Genomic DNA, 22,038 nt, shown 5'->3' on the forward strand with positions numbered 1-22,038 from the left:
CAGCAGGAGTTTTGATGAACTGCCCTCAGCCATCCCTCTCCACCTCCCTCCACTGAACCATGGCTTCAGCTTCCTCAAATGGTCCTCTGGATGGCTTAGGCTGCTGGTTGGCTCTGGTCTTAAGTGTCTCTGTGGAACAGATTTAACTTTTAATAGTGTCTCATAATACCTTTGAAGAGGTTTATGGCTCAGCCTGCTTCTCTGGGAGATTGCCCGTTCCCTGCTAATCTGCTACAGAAACACTGCCATTGGTTCCTGCAGTATTTCAGGGAGTTCTCCCCCAGCTCCAGAGCCAAGTTAATTGGACACCATTGACCTGTGGTAGAGAATGACTATTAGGTGAGGAATATTAAGCAAAGGGAATAAGATCTTTCTGTACCTCAGAACATGCTGGGAGCTGTGGGGAATGGCAGGAAATGGCAGCTCAAGGAGTGTGCAGAGCAGGCCCTGGGAGAGGGTTGATTTAGGGAATGGGAAAGTACTTTGCAATAACTGAGGTTTGTAAAACCAGCAGCACTTTCTAAAGGAGAGTAAAAATACACTGGAGTCTTGAGAGTCTGTAAGAGGCAAAGGTGCAAGAAAGAAGAGAAATAGGCTGTGGCAGACCTGTGAGAGTGCTGCTTTTGATCATTCTTCCTTTTTTAACAAACACTTCACAGTAGCACAGCTGCCCAAACCTGATTGAAGGAGTCAAGGAACAAACAGAGCAGGATTTCATCAGAATGCATTTGTGTTTCCAACTGGAAACTGCATGCTGAAGGCAAGTCCAGTACCCTGAGCAAACACTGGATGATTAATGGACATGACACTGGTCCACAAGATAAATACAAGCCCTGTAACATCACGGAGCAGCTCAAGACACAAAACCAGTTTGCAGAGCAGCTTTATGCAGAGCAAATGAAACCTTGCTGCTAAATCCCGGAAGTTTTGGGTGCTACTTCCCAATTTACCAACCCACTGGATGGGGTAAATCCCAGAAAATGATAAAACCAGCCTGTATTCCTTAGGACAAGGGCTTCCAGTGTCAGAATTGCCAGTCTCAAAACTTCTTTGGCTGAAGTAAACTTCGTGGGAGACGCAGAGGTGTCAGAACCTGGTTTAAGACTGTGTAAGTATGTGCTTAACTCTACTGAGACGTGAAGTTTCCCTGAGATCAGCAGCACTGCTCGAGGAAAGCTACATTTGGAGGAGTGGCTCCAAGGTCAGGCCTCAAGTACAAAAGTGCTTCAGATTCATGTGGGCTGCTGGATAATACCAGCAGCAGGCACCTGGATGGCAGTCCCAGTGACGTGATGTGATTTGCTATGGCAAATAATGGAGCTTCCATCTCATGGAAGAGTGAGTTCCCTCTCTTAAACCTGATGTGTTCAGACAGGGAGAAAAGTCACTGTTCCTGAAGTTTAGAGTGTGCTGCCTGTAATTCCAAAGACTGAGCCCAAGGTAATGTGCAAAGTGAAGGTGTCCCACTCCAATGTTTGTGGACCTGATCCACAGCCAGTGACTGAAGGAGCACTTCTGACCCCTGCCAGCAGCGATGCCTGCTCTGGTCTCCCCAGTCAGGAATCCTCCAGCTCAGGATTTTGGCTTTGCAGCTGGTGCAGAACTAACTCCTCCTCTGGGACTGGCATCACTACCTTAAAGATGCATTCTGCAGTCTGTAGGAACTCAAAATCAGGCTCTTTGGGGAAAATGGACTTTTTAAGGGGTAAGTGTTTCTCTTTGCTCACCGGCACTCGATGAAGCACTGGCTGATCTGGTCCTGGAGGGTTTCCTTGATGTGGGACCCCTCTGTTTGTCTCAGCTCTTGCCTGAAGGATGGCTCCTCTCTCTCCTGGACTTCACCTTGAAGGACATTTGCCTTCCCAGCACCTATCTGCAAACTGCTCATGGCCTCCAAGTCAGGAGGCAGGCTCTGAAAACAAGAGGAGAAAATAAAAGGTATGAATGAAAAGAAACTTAATATTTACTGGAATGCCAGGGTGACAGTGAATCTGAGTTTAAGCCTTAATTTACTTGCAGGAAGCCAGGAAAAAAAAAACAACCCTGTGCTCATAAAAAGTGCCTGGATGCACACAATGGTCTATTGTTGGTATTTCAGCATTAATTAACAGCATTGCAATGTACAAAAACAACCTTTGCAGCGTGGGATCCTGGCATCTCAATGAGACAGGTGAGAAAGCTGCTGTTCTGCAAATGCCAGCTTTATCCATGTCAGAAGGGTGCCAGAGAAATTTTTAATTGAATTTTCAAATGTCTGGACTTCCCATTGGTGCTTTTTAATTAGTCAGTATTGTTTTTAATTTGTGCACTGAAATTTTTATATGCACTGCTTGCTCAGTGGTTTCCTGGTATTTTGTTGCAGCTGGTCAGACTCCTGTAGGAAATCAACTTCCCTTGAGAAACAACAACAACAAAAGAGGAATAAACAACCCCCCCAAACACTATAATAAAAATCACAGCTCCCCAAGTTTCCCATGATTTGATAACCTTGGCAAGAAGGGCTTCTCAGCCAGTTTCAAGTCTTAGAATGATTTCTGCTCGGTGATTGATTTTGCACGTGTAGTTTGAGGGAGAAAAATGAAAGTCTTTCTGGTATTCAAATACAGAAGCATGAAAAAACCCATCTGTGTGGGTGGGCTGAAACTTTGCATTTTTCAGCTTGCAATCATTGATAAAGTTAAGATGTTCCCAGTGTTTTGTGAGCTACTGCTACCTTGCAAGTGTAGAGAAAAATCTGATTTTAAAAATTAACCTGTGAACTAGATTTGTGGGTTTAGGCTTGGGTTTTTTTTAATTCTAGAACAAATTGGTTTTTTCACATACTTGGAAATTATTAATCACATTGTCTGATGGCATATGGCAAATTTAAGAAGGGAAAAGAAGAGAAAACATGTCAATCTGGTTTTGTAGTATGATTTTATTACTTTTCAAAGTTAGTGACTGACATATAGGTGGCAGCATATGTGAACAGAAGCTGTTGGTTGGCATGGAAAAAAACCAACATAATTTTGCTCTGGCCTTTCAACTTCAGAGCATACAGAAATTGTCCTTAATTGGCCTATCTCAGACTAATTCAGTAATGCACTCTTTTTGCTCTGGTGATGTATTTTCTGCTGTGCTCCAAGTCCCAGTTCCAGAGGCCTCCCGCAAAGACAAAAAGCTCTGTCAAAGCTTTGGCCAGCTCATATTTAAGATCTGTTATTCCCTGTTTTTCCGTGCTTCCACCAGGTTCCAAAAATCACTGACAAGTGCCAAGCAAATTTGGTTTCAGTGAGCACCCAGAGGGATCCCACAGTGTCCAGAGCAAGCATAGAAGCCCTGTTCAGGAAAGCAATTGACTGCCTCCCCTGCATCTGGGATGTGTGACTCGCACTGGGCTACAGGAATCGGTCAAGGCCACCAGGGAGAAAATATTCAGGAGGAAATAAGAGCAGCAGTGTGGTTTTGAAAGGTGCCTGCACATGTTCCCTTCCTGAATGTGTGACCCAAGTGCTGCCTCTTACCCTGAGATGTTACTTTTGCTCAATTCCCAGTTTCCAGGGGAGTCAAGTGTTTCCAATCTTCCCCCTCACCAGCACCTATTTGTAAGTACAACACAGCTACTATTATCAGTGTTTATTTGTATTTCACCATTGTCTGCCTTGCTGATGTTAAATGAAGCCCAGGACAGAGCCAGATGTGATGCTGCTCTCTTGGGGGCTGGTTTGGAAAGTGGAGGTCCAGAAACAACGCCTCTCTTTGTCTCCCTACAGCAATCCTCAGGGGACTGCTTTCCTGAGCAATTCCCATCAGATGGGCATGGGGATGCCTGCAGCTTTAGGGAGGCTGGTCTGGGGCTGATGGAGAGAGGCTGAACATTTAAAGGTGAAATGTCCCCAGGTGAGCAGTTTATTGGGGCTGGGAAGGGTCAGCTCCCGCTCCACCTGAACTGCTGGATGCATGATCCCTCCCTTCTCCTACTCAGCCTCTGGCACTCACCTGACCCTGCAGTGAACCAGTTCAGCTCCCTAAAAAGCAGAAAAGAATCCCTTTTGTCTTTTTCTCTCCTCCCCCCCTCTTCAAGTTACTCATTTCCCACTGTAACAAGGTGAATCAGCCAGCCCAGGAGCAGCTGAGGGCCAGTGCCGCAGCAAGGGAAGTGCTGGACAATGGGACCAGACCACAGGCAGCAGAGCTCCTCCTTGCCATCCCAGAACCTTTCCAGCTCCTCTGAGCTGCCCTCTACTGCGTCTTGAGGGAGCCTTGGATGACCAGCTTCTCTCACTGCCTCCCTTTCACCAGTCCCAAAGCCAGATGAGGTAAGAGCTGTTTGAACTGGCAAGAAGGTGCCAGTGTGAGTTCAGCAATAGGAAATTCGTGTCTCAAAAAGTGACCTGCTACAGCCCGTATCTACACTTGAGCCCAGAGTCATGGAGCTGCTGTGGACACAGTCCAGGGAGCTCTGAACCAGCTGGCTCAGATGCTGATAACAACAAGGCCATGGGACATGTTCTGGCTGGCAAAACCCAGCGGAGCCCTGAGTAAATATTTGTGCAGCTCCCTGTCTGAGCACCATTCAGTTATCAATACATCTGCTGATAGGAGTTTATGAGCTGTACTCAGCACTGAGGCTGAAGTACAGACAGAAACCTGCAGAACAGCTTATGAGAAGAAGCTCTGTTGTATTTACCCTTTGGTTTTTTGTTTTTTTTTTTTAAATTTCCAGAGTCTGTTTTACTACAAGAAAAACGAGAATTAATTCTAGAACAAGACTTCAGCCATTCACCTTCAGTATTTCTCCAAAGAAAAGCATGAAAGAGAACAGGGCAAGTTGCTAAGGCTGTATATTCTCCACTTTCCCCCCAATCCTCCTGGTTTCTTGTTTGGCAATAACACACTCCAGCTGCGATGGGCGAGGGGAGCATGAAATGGAGAGCACAGCTGGCTGTGATAAATGAGGCCTGAAGGACTCAGGGCTGGCTAATGTGGAACATACACAGTGTGCCCTGTTTATGAGGGGAGAGCAGGAGGCCAGCACGTGTCAGGAACGTAAGGCTGGCTCCTGTTCTGGGAGAGCAGGAGAAAAGCACTGACTGGCAGCGAGGGCATCGTGCCACAGTCATTTGATTTTTAAATAAAACAGCACAGGTGAATGTACAGCTGCCTTGACTCACCATTCTGTGACTTTGAAATCAATGCAGTTATGTCAACAAAAAATGAGTGGACTTGAGAAAAAAAGGATGAGGAGACATCAGAAGAACTTAGGTGTGCTTGGGCTAAAAGGTAAAATGGGGACTGTCTTAAAAGCAGCTTCCTTGGACTATAAGAACTGATCCAAGTGTGTGGATGCTCAAGGAAGTGAATCAATTGATAAAGTAGGGAGGGAATAAGAAGATGAACTAGACAGAACTAACTATGGAAGGGAATTTAGCAATATAACCTCAAAATAGACACTGGGGCAGTGGGAGCTGCTGAAGGAGATGTAAAAAGATGTCCAGAGGATGGAATTGTACCACTGTTTTAGCTGTCAGCTCTCTACCATTTGTCAAGGATTTTCATAGAAAATGCCTGTCTTTTGTCGAGTAAATGATGATATAAAATGTTCTAGACTATTAAAACACTTGAAGAAAAGAAAGTAAGCGATGAATAGCATGGGCGATACCTTCCTGCTTTGCAGCTGAAGAAAGCCACTCTGTTAAACTTGTTTTATTTTGTTCACAGTGTTCTTGACCTAATTGCAGAAGTGTGTGTCCCCCTAAACCTCACCAGCTTCTGAGTTTAACACATTCCTGACCCAGTCTCAGGAACGAGGAGCCAACTGCACAACCTGGGGCCGTGTGTTCACCTTCAGGTGCTCTTGGGCCTTCAGGAGACAGAATCTCTCCAACAGCCCTGCTAGAGGTTCTGTTCTCTTGTCAACGAGCAGAACTCAGAAGAAAATAGGTCTAAAAAGCTTTGGCCATCTGAAGATGCAAGAGGGAATAGGAAGTGAAATGGCAGGAGAGTGCCAAGAGAGAGGATGAATTCCAACAGCTCCAGCAGGAATGCTTCCCTGCTGGCCAGTCTTGGACCTGTGCCTCCTTGCAGTATCATGGGAGAGCTTTCCATGTGTCCACATGGCTGTTGTGGAGCTCTGAAGTTATCCTGAGTGTGCTTCCATAGCCCTCTAATGTGCATGTAAGGAAGACAAAAGCCAATTTATTTCTAACATCCCTTCTCTCGGTGCCTCTAATGTTCCTGCTTCTGAATCAAAGGGAGGCATTCTCCAGGAAGATGCTAATAAATAGCTTTTCCTTGGGGGAAGAAGCATTTTCCCATCTTTAAGAAATTTCTCTGTCCATGTGAAATTCAAATTTGTTAACTTGCCCTACAAACAGCAACTCATTTAGAAACAAATTACAAATATTAGATGGAGACAGTGAACTTGATAATGCAATGCTGCCACATCAGTTGTAGAATAATGCATCTTAATGAAGGCTTCCCATGTGAATAAACCATTATATTTACAAGCTTTTCACAGTTAATGACCCAGAACTGGATAACGAAACTCACATTTTTAGTGTGGTCCTCTGTCAGCAAAAGTATACATATTAATAATTGATGTTGCTGTAAAAATAGGACATAATATGAAGATTCCTGAGTTTGTGGGAAAATAGGACTACATGGTCCATTAACTTAAAAGGCTTATCTAATGTTTGATGGGCTTTGTCTTTAAAATCCTTGTTTAAATTAATAAGGCAAAATGGACATTTGTCTAAAAGAGAATTTTATTCCAACTCATCAGTCACGAGCGTGCTGATGAGATTCTTCTGCTCTTCTCTCGTTCCCCAAAAGAATTCAGGTTTTAGGGAAGGGGAAGATGTGCCAGTAGAAGGGAGAAGACATTCCCTACACCTCCCAGGTAAGTCAGTGGGATGAGGGACCGTGTGTGTGATAAGGGGACTGGAGATAGGGTGAGGGAGTTGGGGATGTTCAGCCTGGAGAAGAGAAGGTTGTGTGGAAACCTCAGAGCCCCTTCCAGTGTCTGAAGGGAATACAAGCAAGCTGGAGAGGGCCTGGAGTGACAGGACAAGGGGGAATGGCTTCAAACTGAAAGAAGGGAAATTTAGTTTAGATACCAGGAAGGAATTCTTCCCTGTGAGGGTGGGCAGGCCCTGGCACAGGGTGCCCAGAGAAGCTGGGGCTGCTCCTGGACAGTGTCCTCAGGCCAGGTTGGACAGAGCTTGGAGCAGCCTGGGCTAGTGGAAGGTGTCCCTGCCCATGGCAGGGGTGGAATGGGATGAGCTTTAAGCCTGTTTCAACCCAAAGCACTCCATGATTCCACAAAACTGTGTCCGTTTTCCCTTCCCAGCCTGGGACTTTGATTGCTCAGATCCCTTTCCTGGCTGGAAAGCCTTGCCTCGGTGCTGAGTCAGCTCCCCAGCCTTTGTTGTTCATTATAAAGCACTTGGAGGTGTGCAGGCTGGCTGAGCACGCTCAGGGCTGCTCTTCCTCACAGAGGAGGAGGAGGAGGAGGAGGCCCTGCTGTGGAACTAACTGCTCCTCAATTGTTCCATTACAGCTGCGCTTACGAGGGAAAGAGCCTTCGTGGCAGTGAAATAAATACATTTCATTTCACTCCACGTCGCAAGGCTAACGTCCCTATTATGCCTGAGAGGTAGATTTACTGCAGCTTTTATTACTGGGTACTTAATTTAGGACAGCTTCTTGTCGTAGGCCTGGAACAGCAGAGCTGAAGCACATGCTCCGTGGTTTTATGGGGCTCCAGGAAATGTTCTGCCACAGCCAGGATTGCCCGTAATTGTAGGATTTCAAAAGATGGACCGGTTATGTGGCGTTTTTTTCAGTAGGTTTGCAGTTTGCTTCTCTGGGGGAGAAGCTTTCTTTCCAAATATTTTTAAAGTAAATAGTTGTACTAGTCACTTATTTTCGCCAGTGGTGAAAATGAAATGTTTTTTTTATACATTTGGATTACATGGGCATGTAGACAAAAAGAATTTACTGTCAGAGCAACTGGGGTCCTGTTCTTTACTTACAACTATTATTCTTCAGGTGGAAGGTCCCTGCCCATGGCAAGGGGTGGAATGAGATCATCTTTAAGGTCTCTTCCAACCCAAATAATTCTGTGATTTTATGATACGATTCTATTGAATTTTAAACCATGATCCAGACTACATATAAAAGTTTGCTGTAGGATTGAGCTGCAGCCTTGCTTTATTTCCTCAGTATAATTTGTCAGGCTGAGGGAAGAACAGATTTTAAAGAGGTCTCTTATCTTGTGAATCATAAAGTCATGGAATGGTTTGGGTTGGAAGCACCTTAAATCCCATCCAGTTCCAACCCCCCAAATGAAAATTGTATTAATAGAGGTTCCACCATTAAATGGTGATAGCCACATCAATTATATGGCTGAATTCCTAAATTAGGCACCAAAAAAAAAAAAAAAGGAACAAGTAAGCAAAATATATTGCATTCATTAAAGCTTCCCTACTCTCTGACTCACTCCAATGGCTTTGCCAATTAAAATAATTGTCATATGCATTCCAACAAAGCATTTGTAGCAGGAGGCCTTGTTCAAGAAATACTGAAAACGGTTGGTTTAGAGATTTATATATTTAGAAATACATTTACATGCAACACCTTTTAGGAAGATAAAAGAAAATTTGAAGTGGACAAAAAGTTTACATTCAGGGCCAGATGAGTTGATGTAATTTTGGTTATGTTTATTTCTGATACGATACCTGGGCACGCTGTTAAACTTGTACTAAACATGGCAAGCATGTTTTAGGCTCTGAAAGGCAGTGATTTCATTGTTAGTATGACTGCAGCCAACGAAAACCACGTTATTTAGCATGCTTCTTGCTTCCCAGAGTCCTTCTGTTTCAAAAATAAGCAGGCTTAAAATTTCTGTTGAAAACAGGACAGATTAGTTATCGCTGCTGAGATGTGAAATAACAGAGAACTCTGTGCTGACATGCAGGCAAGCAAAAGTCATTTTAATCTTAAGCTTGGCAAAGCCAGGCCTGATCTGCGGCACTGCTATAGCTGCCCACTTTCAAGAGCTGATGAAATATTTTAAATTTCACTTGATGGAGTTTGTAGTTTGTTAAACCCTGTATAATATTTATTTAGCCATAGTCCATAATGTTTACACAGAAAGCTATTCTGGGTAATGCTGATTTTTATTTTTTTTTTTTCTGACTGGGTGAAATGAATTATATTTATCAGGAATTCAGAGAAGGAGGAATGTTTGGCAGGCTGTTTTCCCAGATATAAATAAAGCATTAACTGAGACAACATGCCTAAATTAGGCTGTGTTTAAAAGAGGTAAAAAGGAGAGAACAGCTTTTTATTTAACACCACACAGATCCTTTAATGTGAAAGGATCGTGGAACCAAGGAATGTTTGGGTTGGAAGTGTCCATAAAGCTCATCTCATTCCTGCCAGGGGGTGGAATCTTCCACTATGCCAGGTTGCTCCAAACCCCATCCAAGGTGGCCTTGGATATAGAGGAAGGAAGGATGGTGGAAATAGAGTCATAGAACAGCAGGTATTGCACCACTAACTCTTGGGGAAGGGCTGGAATTTCAGGATAGAGCTGTGTAAGTGTAAATCCACAGCTGTACCTGTGAGACCCTAAACTTGTTCTTGCAATATCTTGGAAGTCTGATATTCTGGGAGATGTGTTTTTCTGAGCACCTTTAGGAGAAGCTGAATCTGGTGTGGTGATGCGTGAGGAGGAAAAGCTGATGCTCCAGTGGGAACCACAGTGGCTCCATAGGGCTCGTGCATCCTGCTGAACTGTATCCATTTGGAAAAAAAGACATAAAAGAACTATGAGGCTTTGTCCTACTAAAAGAAGAATTTCTTAAGCTATGGAATGTTTACTTTTCTGAAAGGATGGGTTTCTGGATGTGGTACTGCTGGAATTGCAGTTCTGGTGAAAATTGGAAGGAGGGGCTTTTCTGAGTCAGCCCAGCCTGGGGAGAGGAGGCTTGGGGAAAAATGTATCAGAGCAGTGCAGGTGGAGAGAGGGACTTGCCTTTCTGTATTCTTTTTTCCTGGACCCCTCTAATTCCTGCTCAGCAGGTTTAGGGAAGGTGATTTGATTTACTCTGGGTGGTGCAGAAACAACAAAATCCTCAGGAGGTTCAATAACAACTTTTCCTTGCCAACTTTGGAACGTTCTGACAAAATAAAGGCACTTGGCAAACTTGAACTTCTCCAGACACAACAGAGCACTTAGCAAGGCATTGACTGGAATTTCTTGGTCTGGCTTCCAGAATATTTTGAGAAGAAGAAGGTCGAACTGGACACAGCACTTGGTGCAGCCTCACCAGTGCCCAGCACAGGGGAGAAATCCCCTCTCTGGTCCTGCTGGCCACACTATCCCTGTGACAGGCCAGGTGCCCTTGGCCTGGGGCTTCATGTTCTTCCCACCTAGATGCTTTAAGCCAACTGTTCCTCCAGTCCCCTACATCCTCCTACTCTGATAAATCAGTCTGATGGCAAACTGTTTATCCTAATGTTTCGTGTTAAATGCAGCCTTTCCTCTTTCCAGTAGCCTGTGCTCTGAGATTGTAAGTACAGCTTCCTGCAGGAGAGTCTGTGAGGGAGAGTGCTGAGGGTGGATCCAGGACCAGGCTCGGGCTGTTCCGTGCTCCCCTGAGACAAAGCAGTTGCCAAAAGCCAGGTCACACACCCAGCTACACCGAGCTCTGCAGCAAAACTCAACAATCAGAACCTCCAGGTGGGGTTTTTAGTGACAGGGAATCTATAAATGCCAGAAGAACAGAGCAGTTTACAAAGCTGGTGTGTTAAATGGAGCTGAGGTGGTAAAACAGAGCAGGAAATGCAGCTTGGCTCAGACACATCAGGTGTGTGTTTAACTCGGTGTGTTTTCTTGCCACATCAGTGTGGTTTGAACACAAGCCTGTGCCTGGAGCAGTGGTTCTGGTGGTCGTGCTGGAGCTGGCAGCAAACAGCCCCGTGGCAGGGATGTGAGGAAGATCAGGAAGCAGGTCAGGCAGGATACAGTTATCAAGATATATGTGCTCTTAGGAGGATTGCTTCTCTTCACAAATTAAACTGGGACTGCAAAGTGTGATTTATCGGGGCTTTGGAGAACGTGTGCTGAGGGAATCATGCTGCTTCTGCAATTAGGCTTTAATAAATAATAATAAAGTAAATAATAATAACAAAAAGCTTAATAATAATAGTAATAATGAGGCTTTACTTTTGAGTCAAGAAAAATCTCTGGAACACAGGCTTGTTCTCCATCACCAAGCAAAAGACGAAATAGAATTGAATTCCAGAAAAGATACATAAATTTTTTCTGAAGTAAGTGGAGAGTAAAGAAAATAATGCTGAATTAAGCAAAAGACTGGACAATTCCTGGGTTTGACACCTATTTTCCTATTTTTTAGGCCAACACAATTGAATTTTTCCAGAAATCTTCTACGTAGAACTTTGAATGGATGAGCTCTTTGTGCAAAGCAGTCTTTGTCTGAAAGTAACACAGACTTTTTTTTTTTAAAAGAAGCCCTGATTATAAGAGAAATTATATTTATTGCAACAAAAGTTGAGTCTCCTTTGGGATGGACTTGGAGTAATGGATGGTTGGGTCTTCTAATTTATCTAAGTCGTGCAGCATTAGAAAAGCAAATTCAACATATTTACACATGAAGATCTGTGGTCATTTTTTAGAGGGCTGACGTGATCATACATCAAAGGGACTTGACCTTTGGAGCTCCCTGCCTATCTATCAGTGGGAACCAATGTCTGCTTCCTTTGGAGACCAGGGAAGGGAATGCAGCATGGAAAGGGAAAGGGAATATAAAAACCCTGGAAAGATGAACAGATTTTTAAAAATTTTATTTAGAGTTACCAATTTTTTTCCCCCACATGCTTTGATTATAAACTTGATGAAGAGCAGTGAGTCAGAGTGCAGAGGAGCAAACATCAATTCTCTTGCTTTTAAATGGAGGTCAGGAACTGAATGCACTCGATGTGTTTGGTTTTAATTCCCTTCATCCCTCTGATCACATAGATTACATTATGCTCCCCATAAACCAGGATGTTCACATCCTAGTTCCCAGTTCCTCCCACACTGGGCCACCATGAAATGAGGGCTTGGCTGTGAACCCTCAAATAACTGACGCCAGATTTGGATTTCCTTCCTGAGGACTCGACAGAAACGTCATGGGATTTGACAGGAAACAATCCCTTGTTTTGCAAAAGGTGGCATTTCTAACTCATTTTCAGTACCTCCCAGGTATTTAAGTCTGCACTAGTTAAAATCTCTCGGAATTCTGTCTTAAACAGGGGCAGAACTGGCACCCAAGGCTCTGTTCAGCTGTTACAGACCAGCAGATACTAAAGGCAGTAATCCATAAGGTGTTACCTGGATTTAACAAGGCAAAACTTAGGTAAATGTACATTTTCCTTCCTAAAAGTAAAGTATGAATGTTATTTTTAACTAATGTGAGATGTATTCTTTAGGCACAATCAGTTTTCAGAACCCTATAAAATAGCAAAGGGCAATTCCATTGCTGGGCAAGAAAATCACCCAAACTGCCTGGGAAAAGCAGAAAGCCTCCTTTAAATCAAAATTAAATTATTCGTTTATAAATTAATCACTTCAGAACTGTAGAACATGGAAGCAGAAATAAACTTAACAAAGGCAGAGCAGTGCTGAATGTTTCTGTGATGTGCTGCTGCTGTACCAGAACTTTACTAGGGCTTGGTACAAGGGCTGTGCTGCTGGAGCTGGGTGAGGCTTGACACCTGTTAGTGCCTCCAAAGACTTGGAGGAGGGCAAAAAAAGATGTCAACAGTAAAGAAGTTACTATTTTTTGGGTATTTGCTGCGAGGAAGGGGGTGGGAGGAACAGATTCCTTCTGGAAAGGGTGCTTCAGTTTCTTCCTTTCACCCCCGCTGTTCACTTCCCTATGCCTCTGCAGTAGGGGGTGAGGAAGATTTTGATTATTTTTAGATGGACTTAGGGAAATATTGATGGATTATTATGCCAGTTCTTAGGTTTCTCTTCCCTGCTCTTGACATGCACAGGCAGTGGTTTGCAAAGGGGTGGGAGAAGAGGATTTTGCTTCTTTAGTTGAATTTAATATTAGGAAAAATGACTTATTTTAGCCCACTGGAAGGTCTGTCAAGCATTCAGCCAGGCTACCCAGGGAAGTGGTGGACTCACCATCCCTGGAAGCTTACAAAAAATGTGTGGATGTGGCACTTGGGGACATGGGTTAGGGGTGGGCTTGACATTGCTGCATTGATGGTTGGACTTGGTGATTTTAGAGGGCTTTTCCAACCTCCATGAATTCTACTCCAGACACAAGGCAGCTCCCCAGTCTTGAAATCAAGACTGAAAAGCTGATTAATAAAACTTGCTGATCACGCCTAGGTCAAATTCCCTGGGACCCAGGGCAAATCCTCCACAGCCAGTTTCCACATCTGCCACACACATTGGAGAGTGTACAGACAGCACAAACCCATTCAGCAGAAGACAAATTGTGCTACTCCCGGGCCATTTATCATTTCAGCTGAGTTCTGTGTTCCTTGGAGACTCCTTTTAAGATAGGAGGAATCGTAGAAATTATTTTCTCCTCTTGGGTTGAATTCTAAAAGTCTGAAGAACAAACAAGAGTGTGGCATTTTGTGTTCTCTAGGCACAGCCCCACTTACCATGCCCAGAAACACCATTTCCTCCTCTCTCAGTTTCTCTGTTTCCTTGCGCTGGCGGTACCCACGCCAAACCTGGATTGTAAACAAAACTCTAATGAGATAAATGGGCCCTGGTACAGCTTCCTTTTCTGGGGCAGACACAGGAAAAAACAAATAGAGGAAGGAAAGGCACAATATACCATTGAAACTATTGCTTTTTAACAGCTTGCCATCTGCTTTTTTAAAAAAATTTTTTGTTGTTTTTAAACAAATTCTGAGGTTTTTTATCCCCTCACACTGCTATGGGTGGCTTCTAAAAACTGTCACTGCTTCATGAAGTTTAGACATATGATTTAGGAATTATTCATATGTAAGGACTTCTTGTGGAATTTAGCACTGACCTCTGTCCTTTTTTCTAGATGTGGAATGAACTCTTCCCCTGGAGATCACAGAAGAAGGCATGAATTCAGAGATGCACTGAATTCCAAGGGGATGCCAGAAAGAGCAACTGAGGTCGTAAAAACCAGAATGGGAAAACAACATGTAAGTTATAAAGTCATCCTGCATTGCCAGTGCAGGACTGGTTTCATTGATCTCACATCTAGGGTCCTGTCTCATTTTTAAAGTGGTTTAAATGATGTATTTCACCTTGCTGGACACCCTAAAAAGGATGTATCATTTCAGAATGCTTCCCATCCTGTGAGCTGTCTTTCTGTCTGCAGCTGCTCTCCTGACCAAAACATCGTCATTTGGCTTTGCCAGGATTGTTGCCACATCAGAAACTCACCTTTTGAATGCAAGTGGCAGCATCATCTGGATTTTTACCCATCTCTTGAGCCTCTTTTTGACTTTGTCTTTTCTCTTCAAGGTAAATTCTCTTCATGAATGCTGCTCGAGCACGGCCTTGGCGAGCCCGTTCTGCCACCTGCACCACTTTAATGCCTTCTTCAAGTGTCATGGCCGTGACAGGTTCCTTCAACAGCACAGCCAAAAAAAAAGGGATGAACAAAGGAAAGTTAATGTTTGGTTAACTGCCTGCCTCAGTTAGAAAATGAAACAATGAATCAGCTCGTAGAAAGGTCCTAAGATGAAAATATTGTAGGAAACAAACAGCAGAGACTCCTGTTGATGTGTGATGAGGAAAACCTGCCTTGCTGGCAAGTCACAGTGGCTCACGGAGTCCTGCTGAACTTGATCCATTTGAGCAAAAAGACACAACCATGAGGCTTTGTCCTACTTAAAGGAGAATTTCTTAGGCTGTGGAATGTTTTCCTTTCCTTTTCTGAAGGGAGGGTTTCTGGATGTGCTGCTGGGATTGCAGTTCTTTTGATGAAAATGGAAGGAGGGGCTGTTCTGAGTCAGAGGGGGAAAATGGATCAGAACAGTGCAAGTGGAGGAAGGGACTCCCCCCATCTCACTCCTGAGAACCCTCATGCTCCCCCTGGAAAAGCTGAATTAGTGTCCTTTCTTGATGTTCACCTCCCAACTGGAGGCAGCTCATATTTAATTATTATATTTATACTGTGTGGCACTTAACTGCAGCAGGGCTTTCTAGGACAGAATGACATAGATTTCCTGAACAGAATTACACAAATGATGTGCAGAGCAGATTCCTGACATAAACTCCACTGGTTTTGATTTATGTTGGACTGCTCCTAACAGCACTGCCATGGACACTGGAGAATTCCAGTTGGTTACACAGCAGCCAGGATTTCCTGAGAGGACAAGGTGCAGAAGTGCTGACAACCCTGCAGCAATCCCAGGGGTGAGTGAGCTGGAAGTGCAGCACAGGACATTGGATTTACACTGGGTGAGGTGATTTTATTGCTATTTATTGGATCTCTGGCTCCCTGTGGCGGCCTGGTGCTCTGGCTGAGCTGGCTGCTCACTAGACAACCTCATGGATGCCGTGCTGGAAAGCAGCAAGAGCAGAACTCTGGGAAGCAGAAAGGCTCCAGGATAAAGTGTGCTGAAACAGGATCTCCCCAGAGCAAGGTGAGGCGAGTAGAAGAGCAGAGAACTCACCCGGAGCTGTCCTGTGGAGGAACAGGGAGGACTGCAGCTGCCCAACAAAGCATCTGGCAGTGCTCTGTCTCTGCACTCTGCCTGGGGCTGTTTCCATCCCTGGGGACTTTCCCTCTGTTCTTTCGTGGGATCAACAGGCACAATCACTGCTGGAGAATTCCAGGCAGCACTGTGGGCCATCAGGACTGTCTCTTATGGCTACAACATCTATGAATCCAAGTTACCCAGACATGTAGGCACAGTTGTTTACTTCCAGGGGTCAGCAGTGCCTGCTTGGAGGCAACATGCCACTCCCAAAAGGTCAGAAGTATATCAAATCCAGAGCAGCCTTCACTGGGGCTCTCGTGTACTTGTCTGTAATGACTTTTGCTCTGCCAAAACTCAGTTTCTGCTCCTCCCAGCAGCTGCAGCTCTGTAGCTGCACGAGAGAAACTGCACTCATTGTTCAGAGGTTATAAACAAGTGAATGCCAACAGTGCTGCTGACCTGAACTCTTGAGTTCTGGCCGCTCCAGTGAGGAATCCTGGGCCAGGAGAGCTTGGTTTCAGTAGGACTAATTACATGGTGAGGGTTAGTTAGACAAATAAAGCATTAACTTGGCCACAGTGCTGCTCTTTCTGACACTCTGACACACAGAAAGCAGAGTAGAATCATTTCAGTGTTACCCAGACTCGAGATGTGACTGGATATTGTTTGACAGGGAAATCTAAGGTTACTTTCTGCCTGTGCCTTATCTGTAAGCACACTTCTACTTCCTCGCTGCTGTAGGAGTGCTTCTCACTTCAGTGGCTCATGTGTTCAGACACATGGGGCAGTAAACTGAACGAATCAAACATGACACGTAGGTGTGGGGTACATTTACCTGTTCTAGCAAACCAGCATTCAGCAAAATCTCATCCAGGAATTTCTCCCTGTCCTGCAGGATGCTCAGGTTTTCTTTAATGAAATACTTTGGGATGGGTATGTCTATGTCTTCCTAGAGGAAGAAAGGCATGAGATGCTTTTTAGGAATGTATTTAAGTCACATTACTGATTAATTGAATACCTTTACAAAGCAATAAAATAAGGACAGAGGTTGTTGAAAAATTTTTGAGTATTGGGGAATTTGACCTTTGTAACAGCTGCTGTTACTTTTCAATTACTTTAGGCCTAATTCAACAAAAACAAATAAATCAACCCAGTTTGTGAACCATGTGAGCCCAGAAATCTTTCTTCCTATAATGGCTCAATTATATTATCAAATTGCTAAAATATTTGGCAGGGTTGCCAAATTTAAACATGATTTCCACTGAGCTGAATACCTTTGGTTGTGTGATCATCCCACTTCTTGTTTTAATCAACATGAAAAATAGATCTGTTCTCTTGCCATTTTTTAACCATTATAAGGAACCAAAACACAGTTCTAAGGTTTTTAATAGGTATTTTGAGCTGTAGACAAACCGCCTGCCTTTGACTGTGGCATTTCAGACACTTCTTAAAATCAGGCATGACTGGAAGTGCCTGTCTTTACTCATTTCTGTAATTAAAAAGATGTAACTGATTTACATTTCTCCCAGTTATTCCCCTACAGGATTTCAGTCCACAACAAAAAAAGACACAGAGAGGAAGGCAAAAAAACCCTCCCCAAAAGTTAAGGTGCTGTAAGGGATGACACAACCTGTTCCTTGTACTGAAGACTGCAGATAACTCCTCAAGAATAATTACTGGCAATTTGAGTGTGTGCGTGTGGGGAATGTGTCTTCTGGTCCAAGTTCCCTAAAATCCTGTTTTCACTACTCCCTGATCCGTCTGCTGTGGAAATTGCTGTGCTTTCACCTGCTCAGGGAGACCTTCTGATCCTTGAGCCTCAGTGCCAGCTCTGGAGTGGACAAGGAGGAGAACAGCACTGGCTGGAAGGAACAAGCTCCATTTCTGCCCTGCCTCAGGCACATGGTAAATGTGCTGCTCGGGACCTTCCAGTTCCTGGAGCAAGAATCTGCAGGGCTGTGGCCAAGAACAGCCTCTGAAAACTGCCAGCTCACTGATTTCATTCCCCATTCCCTCAGCTGCACGCTGAGGGACGTCCCTACCATGGCAGCGTCAGAAAGCTTCCATGTTGGGCTGTGTTCACCCCTGATGATTTTATCAGTGCAGAGGTCTGGTCTGATAAAAGTTTCTGAGTATTTGTCATGCTAAACTCCCTGTTTGCACCTTCCAGCACCCTTGGTAGTTGATGGAAATGATTCTGTGCTGTACTCTTGAGTGCAAATCACTCTGGGTGGATTAAAATCTTGAATTATAAAAAAGGGTTTGTCTGGATACCCTCCTGTAGGATGAGAGGATTTTTAGGCTGCCAGGGAGCAAAATGAGTCAGTGTGGGAGTATCTCTGATGTCTCATCTGGCCTTTAATTCCAAGTGATTCTGGATTCTGATTTTTACTGACTGGAAAAAAGAGATCAAAGCCCCAGTGCCAGGGCTGGAAGGGGTGAGGAGCCTGCTTCTCTTCCTAATCTCTTTTTGGGGCCCAGCATTGGAAAGTCAGGCTTGGGATATTTAACCTTGAGTCAAATTTGCAGCTTTTTAGCCACTCCCAGCTCCCCATGGGATTTACGGATCCAAATAACCTTCACAATTACCCCAGGAAATGTAGTGGCTGGATGTTGGAAGGCAGCTGCACAAAACCACGAGGTACAGAACTGGAGAAAAAGGAAAGCTTGGCCTTGCAGTGACATAGTACAAAATAGGCAATATCATCACCTAAGATACAAAATGTTGTGTCCTCTGCCTTCAGTCCTGCAGGATTTTAGCCCCTGATAATACAGAGAAAGGAATGACTGGAGATATCCTTTCAGGGCAGATTCTTTGAGAAAGGGGAGTTATTCGTCCGCTAATTCTGTTCCGTTACCAAGAATATGTAAATATTTTATTTAAAAGAACACCCCATAAATCTGTATTCTTATCTAGTATGGAAAATGTTTTCTTTGAAAAAACCTGAAATCTCTTCAGTGATTGATTTCTTTTGTGGTAGGTAGGTATGTAATGCCTTCTTAGAATCAAGGTGTGGTGCAGGAATTTGAATTTATGCTTGTTTTTGAGGAGGTGTCAGGCATGGCTTCTCAGACTTGCCAACTTTTTGCTGCAGATGGATTTACTGCTGAGTCATGAAAACGGCAGTGCTAAGGATTTCAAGATAGGATTTGAAGGATTACTTTCCCCGGAGATGTGTTCATACTCTCTCAGTTTAAAATAGTTTAAAATAGTGCTTAATGTTGAAGGTAAAGGGCTGGTGAAGATTCCTGGCAATTCCTATCCGAAATTTGTAGATGTGCAGTGGCAGACAGAAACACAGTTTGCAAATCTCACAATAATGCTACAATGATATCAGGCAATTTATCTCGGAGCTGGGATCCTGGAAAAAAGCAGGAATTTCAGCTGGTTTTAGCACAGCAGCGGTACCTGAATGTGACAATAGATGGAGCTGTCTGCGAGAGAAGTAACCAGCTTTGCCAGCTCATTTTTCCTTCGTCTTTTAAAGCACAGCTTCCACGCTTGGCCTCATTGTCATCTTCACGGTGCTGATTTCACCGTGCCACGGAGGGCAGCCTGTCACCTGTGTCTCCTCTTGAGGAGCCCCAGCTCCCTCAGCCTTTCCTCATGAGAGATGCTCCAGTCCCTTCACCACCTCTGCAGCCTCCACTGGACCCTCTCCAGGAGCTTCTTGTCCTGAGGAGCTCAGAGCTGGACACAGCCCTCCAGATGTGCCTCTCAGGGCTGAGGAGAGGGGCAGGATCACCCCCTGACCTGTCCCTTTTGCTACAAGGGTGTATCTCCGATGTTTTCCTGTTGCTTTCTGTTATCTCAGGAGCCCCTGGCTTATCTCTGTAAGACTGCAGGTGTGCTCCAGTGTGGCTGAGTCAGAGACACCTGCACAGAGCCCTCACAAGTATCCTGTCCCTCTCATTTTTCCTACTATCCCACAGCTTGCCAAGGGCAAGCATGATACCGTTCCCCTCCCCATCGTATCTAGTTTAAAGCCCTGCCAGTGAACCCCACTAGTTCCCAGCCAAAGACTCCCTTCCCTGGCTGAGAAAGGTGAATGCTATCTGATGCCAGCACTCCTGGCACTCCACAGGCCATTCCATTTTCAAAACCCCCAAAATTATGGTGGTGACACCAGCTGGGGAGCCATCTGTTTCTTTCAGTATTGCTGCTTTCAACTGGAAATGTCAGGAGAAAACAACTTGTAGCCCAGAATCCCTTACTAAATGTCCCAAAGCCCTGAAATCTTTTGTGATCACCCTCAGACTACGTGTTACCCTTTCCTTGTCCGCTGCATGGAAGATCACGTCCGTGGCCTGTGAAAAATTTGGATGTTTCCTGGTGACATCTTTGAGCCAGACCCCAGAGAGGCACCAGACTCTCCCTAAGGGCTGGGTTTGTTTGGCATGTCAGGCTTACAAATAAAACACCTACAAATAAAACCCTATGAATTTCCTATGAATTAACTCATCATCGAGGCCGCCCTACCGGGACACGCTGTAGATCCATCAGGATGTCATCCATGTGGTGGCACTCGGACTTCTCCAGGGCCACCATCTCTTTCTTGATCTCCAGGATGCGGCCAATGACCCCATCCAGCACTTGCCGAACCGCCGCCCGCTTCTGCTGGTGGATGAGGTGGTCGTGGGCCTCCTCCAGCTTACGGAAGATTTCCAGGTATTGGATGTAGGCAGTGGCCAACATCTTCATCACCTTCTCACGGTCCTCCACTGGCTGGAAGAACTCCTCTCTTTCTCTCTGGAGCATGATGTCCAGCTCCCTCTGCGTGTCTGCCCACAGCTTGACGTAAGTGCTGGTTGGAAAGAGGAGACTGTGTCAACCTGACATGAAAGCAAGAGTTAGCACACGGCGACGCCAGGGCTCTGTGGGTGTGGATTTCTCACACAGCAAGTGTGAGCCATTACATTTATAAGGAGATTTTTAACTACAAAGTATTCTGAAAACCATTAGCAGAAGGTTCTGGGTTTGTTTTAAAAATAGGACTCTTCAAATGCTGTTTTATTAAAACAAGCTTAAAAGCTTTTCAGCTCCATTCTAAAACGCTTGAAGCATCCTTCAAATGTTTGAAGTTACAACCCCCAACAGTGCCAGGAGTTTTATTCAGTTGTTGCTAATTGAGAAGATGGTTTAATAGGAAAGGTGCCTCCCCCCAATGCCTTTCATTGGAGGAAGGACTCCCCCAGTTTTTGAGGCTCTGCATGTTTGGGATAAGGACCAATTCGTGTTTCTAAAGCTGGTGGTGCTGTTCTGCCTTTCTGAAGTGGTTGCTTGGAGTTAACTGCAGGTTAAGGGTGAGGCTGGTGCCCATGCTGGAGTGAAGCTGTGGGCTCTATTTCAAATGTGAAGTGAGGAAAATAATTTATTTCTATGGTAGCACCTGTTGCACTCCAAGCAATTGCTAAATATCTGGTCTGGTGTCTATGGGATTATGTGGCATGGAACATGTCACATGTCACCTCAGGCCACCTTCATTTCCAGGATAATCCTGCTCACTTGATAGTTTTGGTAGGAATAGGTGGAGTTCTGATAGGACCATGGACTGGCTGTCAGTGGCTTTTCATGGGAAAAGCAGACCAGAATATCCTGGGAAATCAACCTAAAGGAGCACGAAACGAGCAATGAGGTTTTTATTCAGAGAAGGGCTCAAACAGCAGGTTTGTCATGGGAAGGTGTTAATAACACCTGTGGCAGTGAAGACACTTCTAGGTCCTGTTCTCCTTTGCCAGATGGAACCTCTTGGCAGTGATAAGCATTAAAAATCTTTGAAAATGCCTCTCTAGGAGCAGAGCTAAGAAATTCCTTCTGCACTGAGACTCGGCTGAGTTGGGAGAAAACCAGTTCATTCATGTTGTCATGCTGAGGGGAAAACAGTGGCTATGGGAACAGGGACAGCTGACTTGTTCCTTAATCCTAGGAATAAAGGCCATTGGCCTCAATGGTGCAATCTAGACCCATCCATGTGCTTCACCAAGTTGCTGTTCCTAGAGCTTGCCAAAGAGGGATGAGAACAGCAAAAGGCCGTGCCTGGTGTTAGATGAGCTTTCAGAGCAGACCTCATGTTGAGGGAGTGCTGGTGTATTTATCCTGATTAGAAAGCTGGACAGATGTTAGCATTGTTTGTGCATGATAATAAATGTTGGAGCTCTGTGAGCTGATCTTATCATTCCCAGTCCTGGAGGACAGAGTGATCCAAGGCTTGTGCTGCAAGAGGGACGAGTGGGGTGGGACAGGACCAACTCCAGCCCACGAGTGCCTCGAGTGTGGAGTGTCCTGTATGTCCTGGATGGTGACAGGGCTGTGGGACTCCCCCCTGAAGC

At 44.7% G+C, this 22,038-nt stretch overlaps 1 protein-coding gene across 1 annotated transcript in view; it reads right to left on the reverse strand.

Moving 5' to 3' along the window:
* DRC11 (dynein regulatory complex subunit 11) overlaps positions 1–21,779 on the reverse strand; it is a gene marked incomplete at both ends in the record, with an annotated part of 92,894 nt that extends 71,115 nt beyond the window's left edge. The window contains 6 exons of the mRNA XM_082285229.1: positions 1,728–1,912; positions 13,678–13,749; positions 14,444–14,629; positions 16,544–16,657; positions 20,189–20,513; positions 21,775–21,779. Coding sequence (XP_082141355.1) covers positions 1,728–1,912; positions 13,678–13,749; positions 14,444–14,629; positions 16,544–16,657; positions 20,189–20,513; positions 21,775–21,779 — 887 coding nt within the window. The remainder of the gene's footprint in view (positions 1–1,727; positions 1,913–13,677; positions 13,750–14,443; positions 14,630–16,543; positions 16,658–20,188; positions 20,514–21,774) is intronic.
* Between the last annotated feature and the right edge of the window lie 259 nt (positions 21,780–22,038).

This window comes from Coloeus monedula (genome assembly GCF_965178545.1).
Source record: "Coloeus monedula genome assembly, chromosome: 7".
Lineage (NCBI taxonomy): Eukaryota > Metazoa > Chordata > Aves > Passeriformes > Corvidae > Coloeus > Coloeus monedula.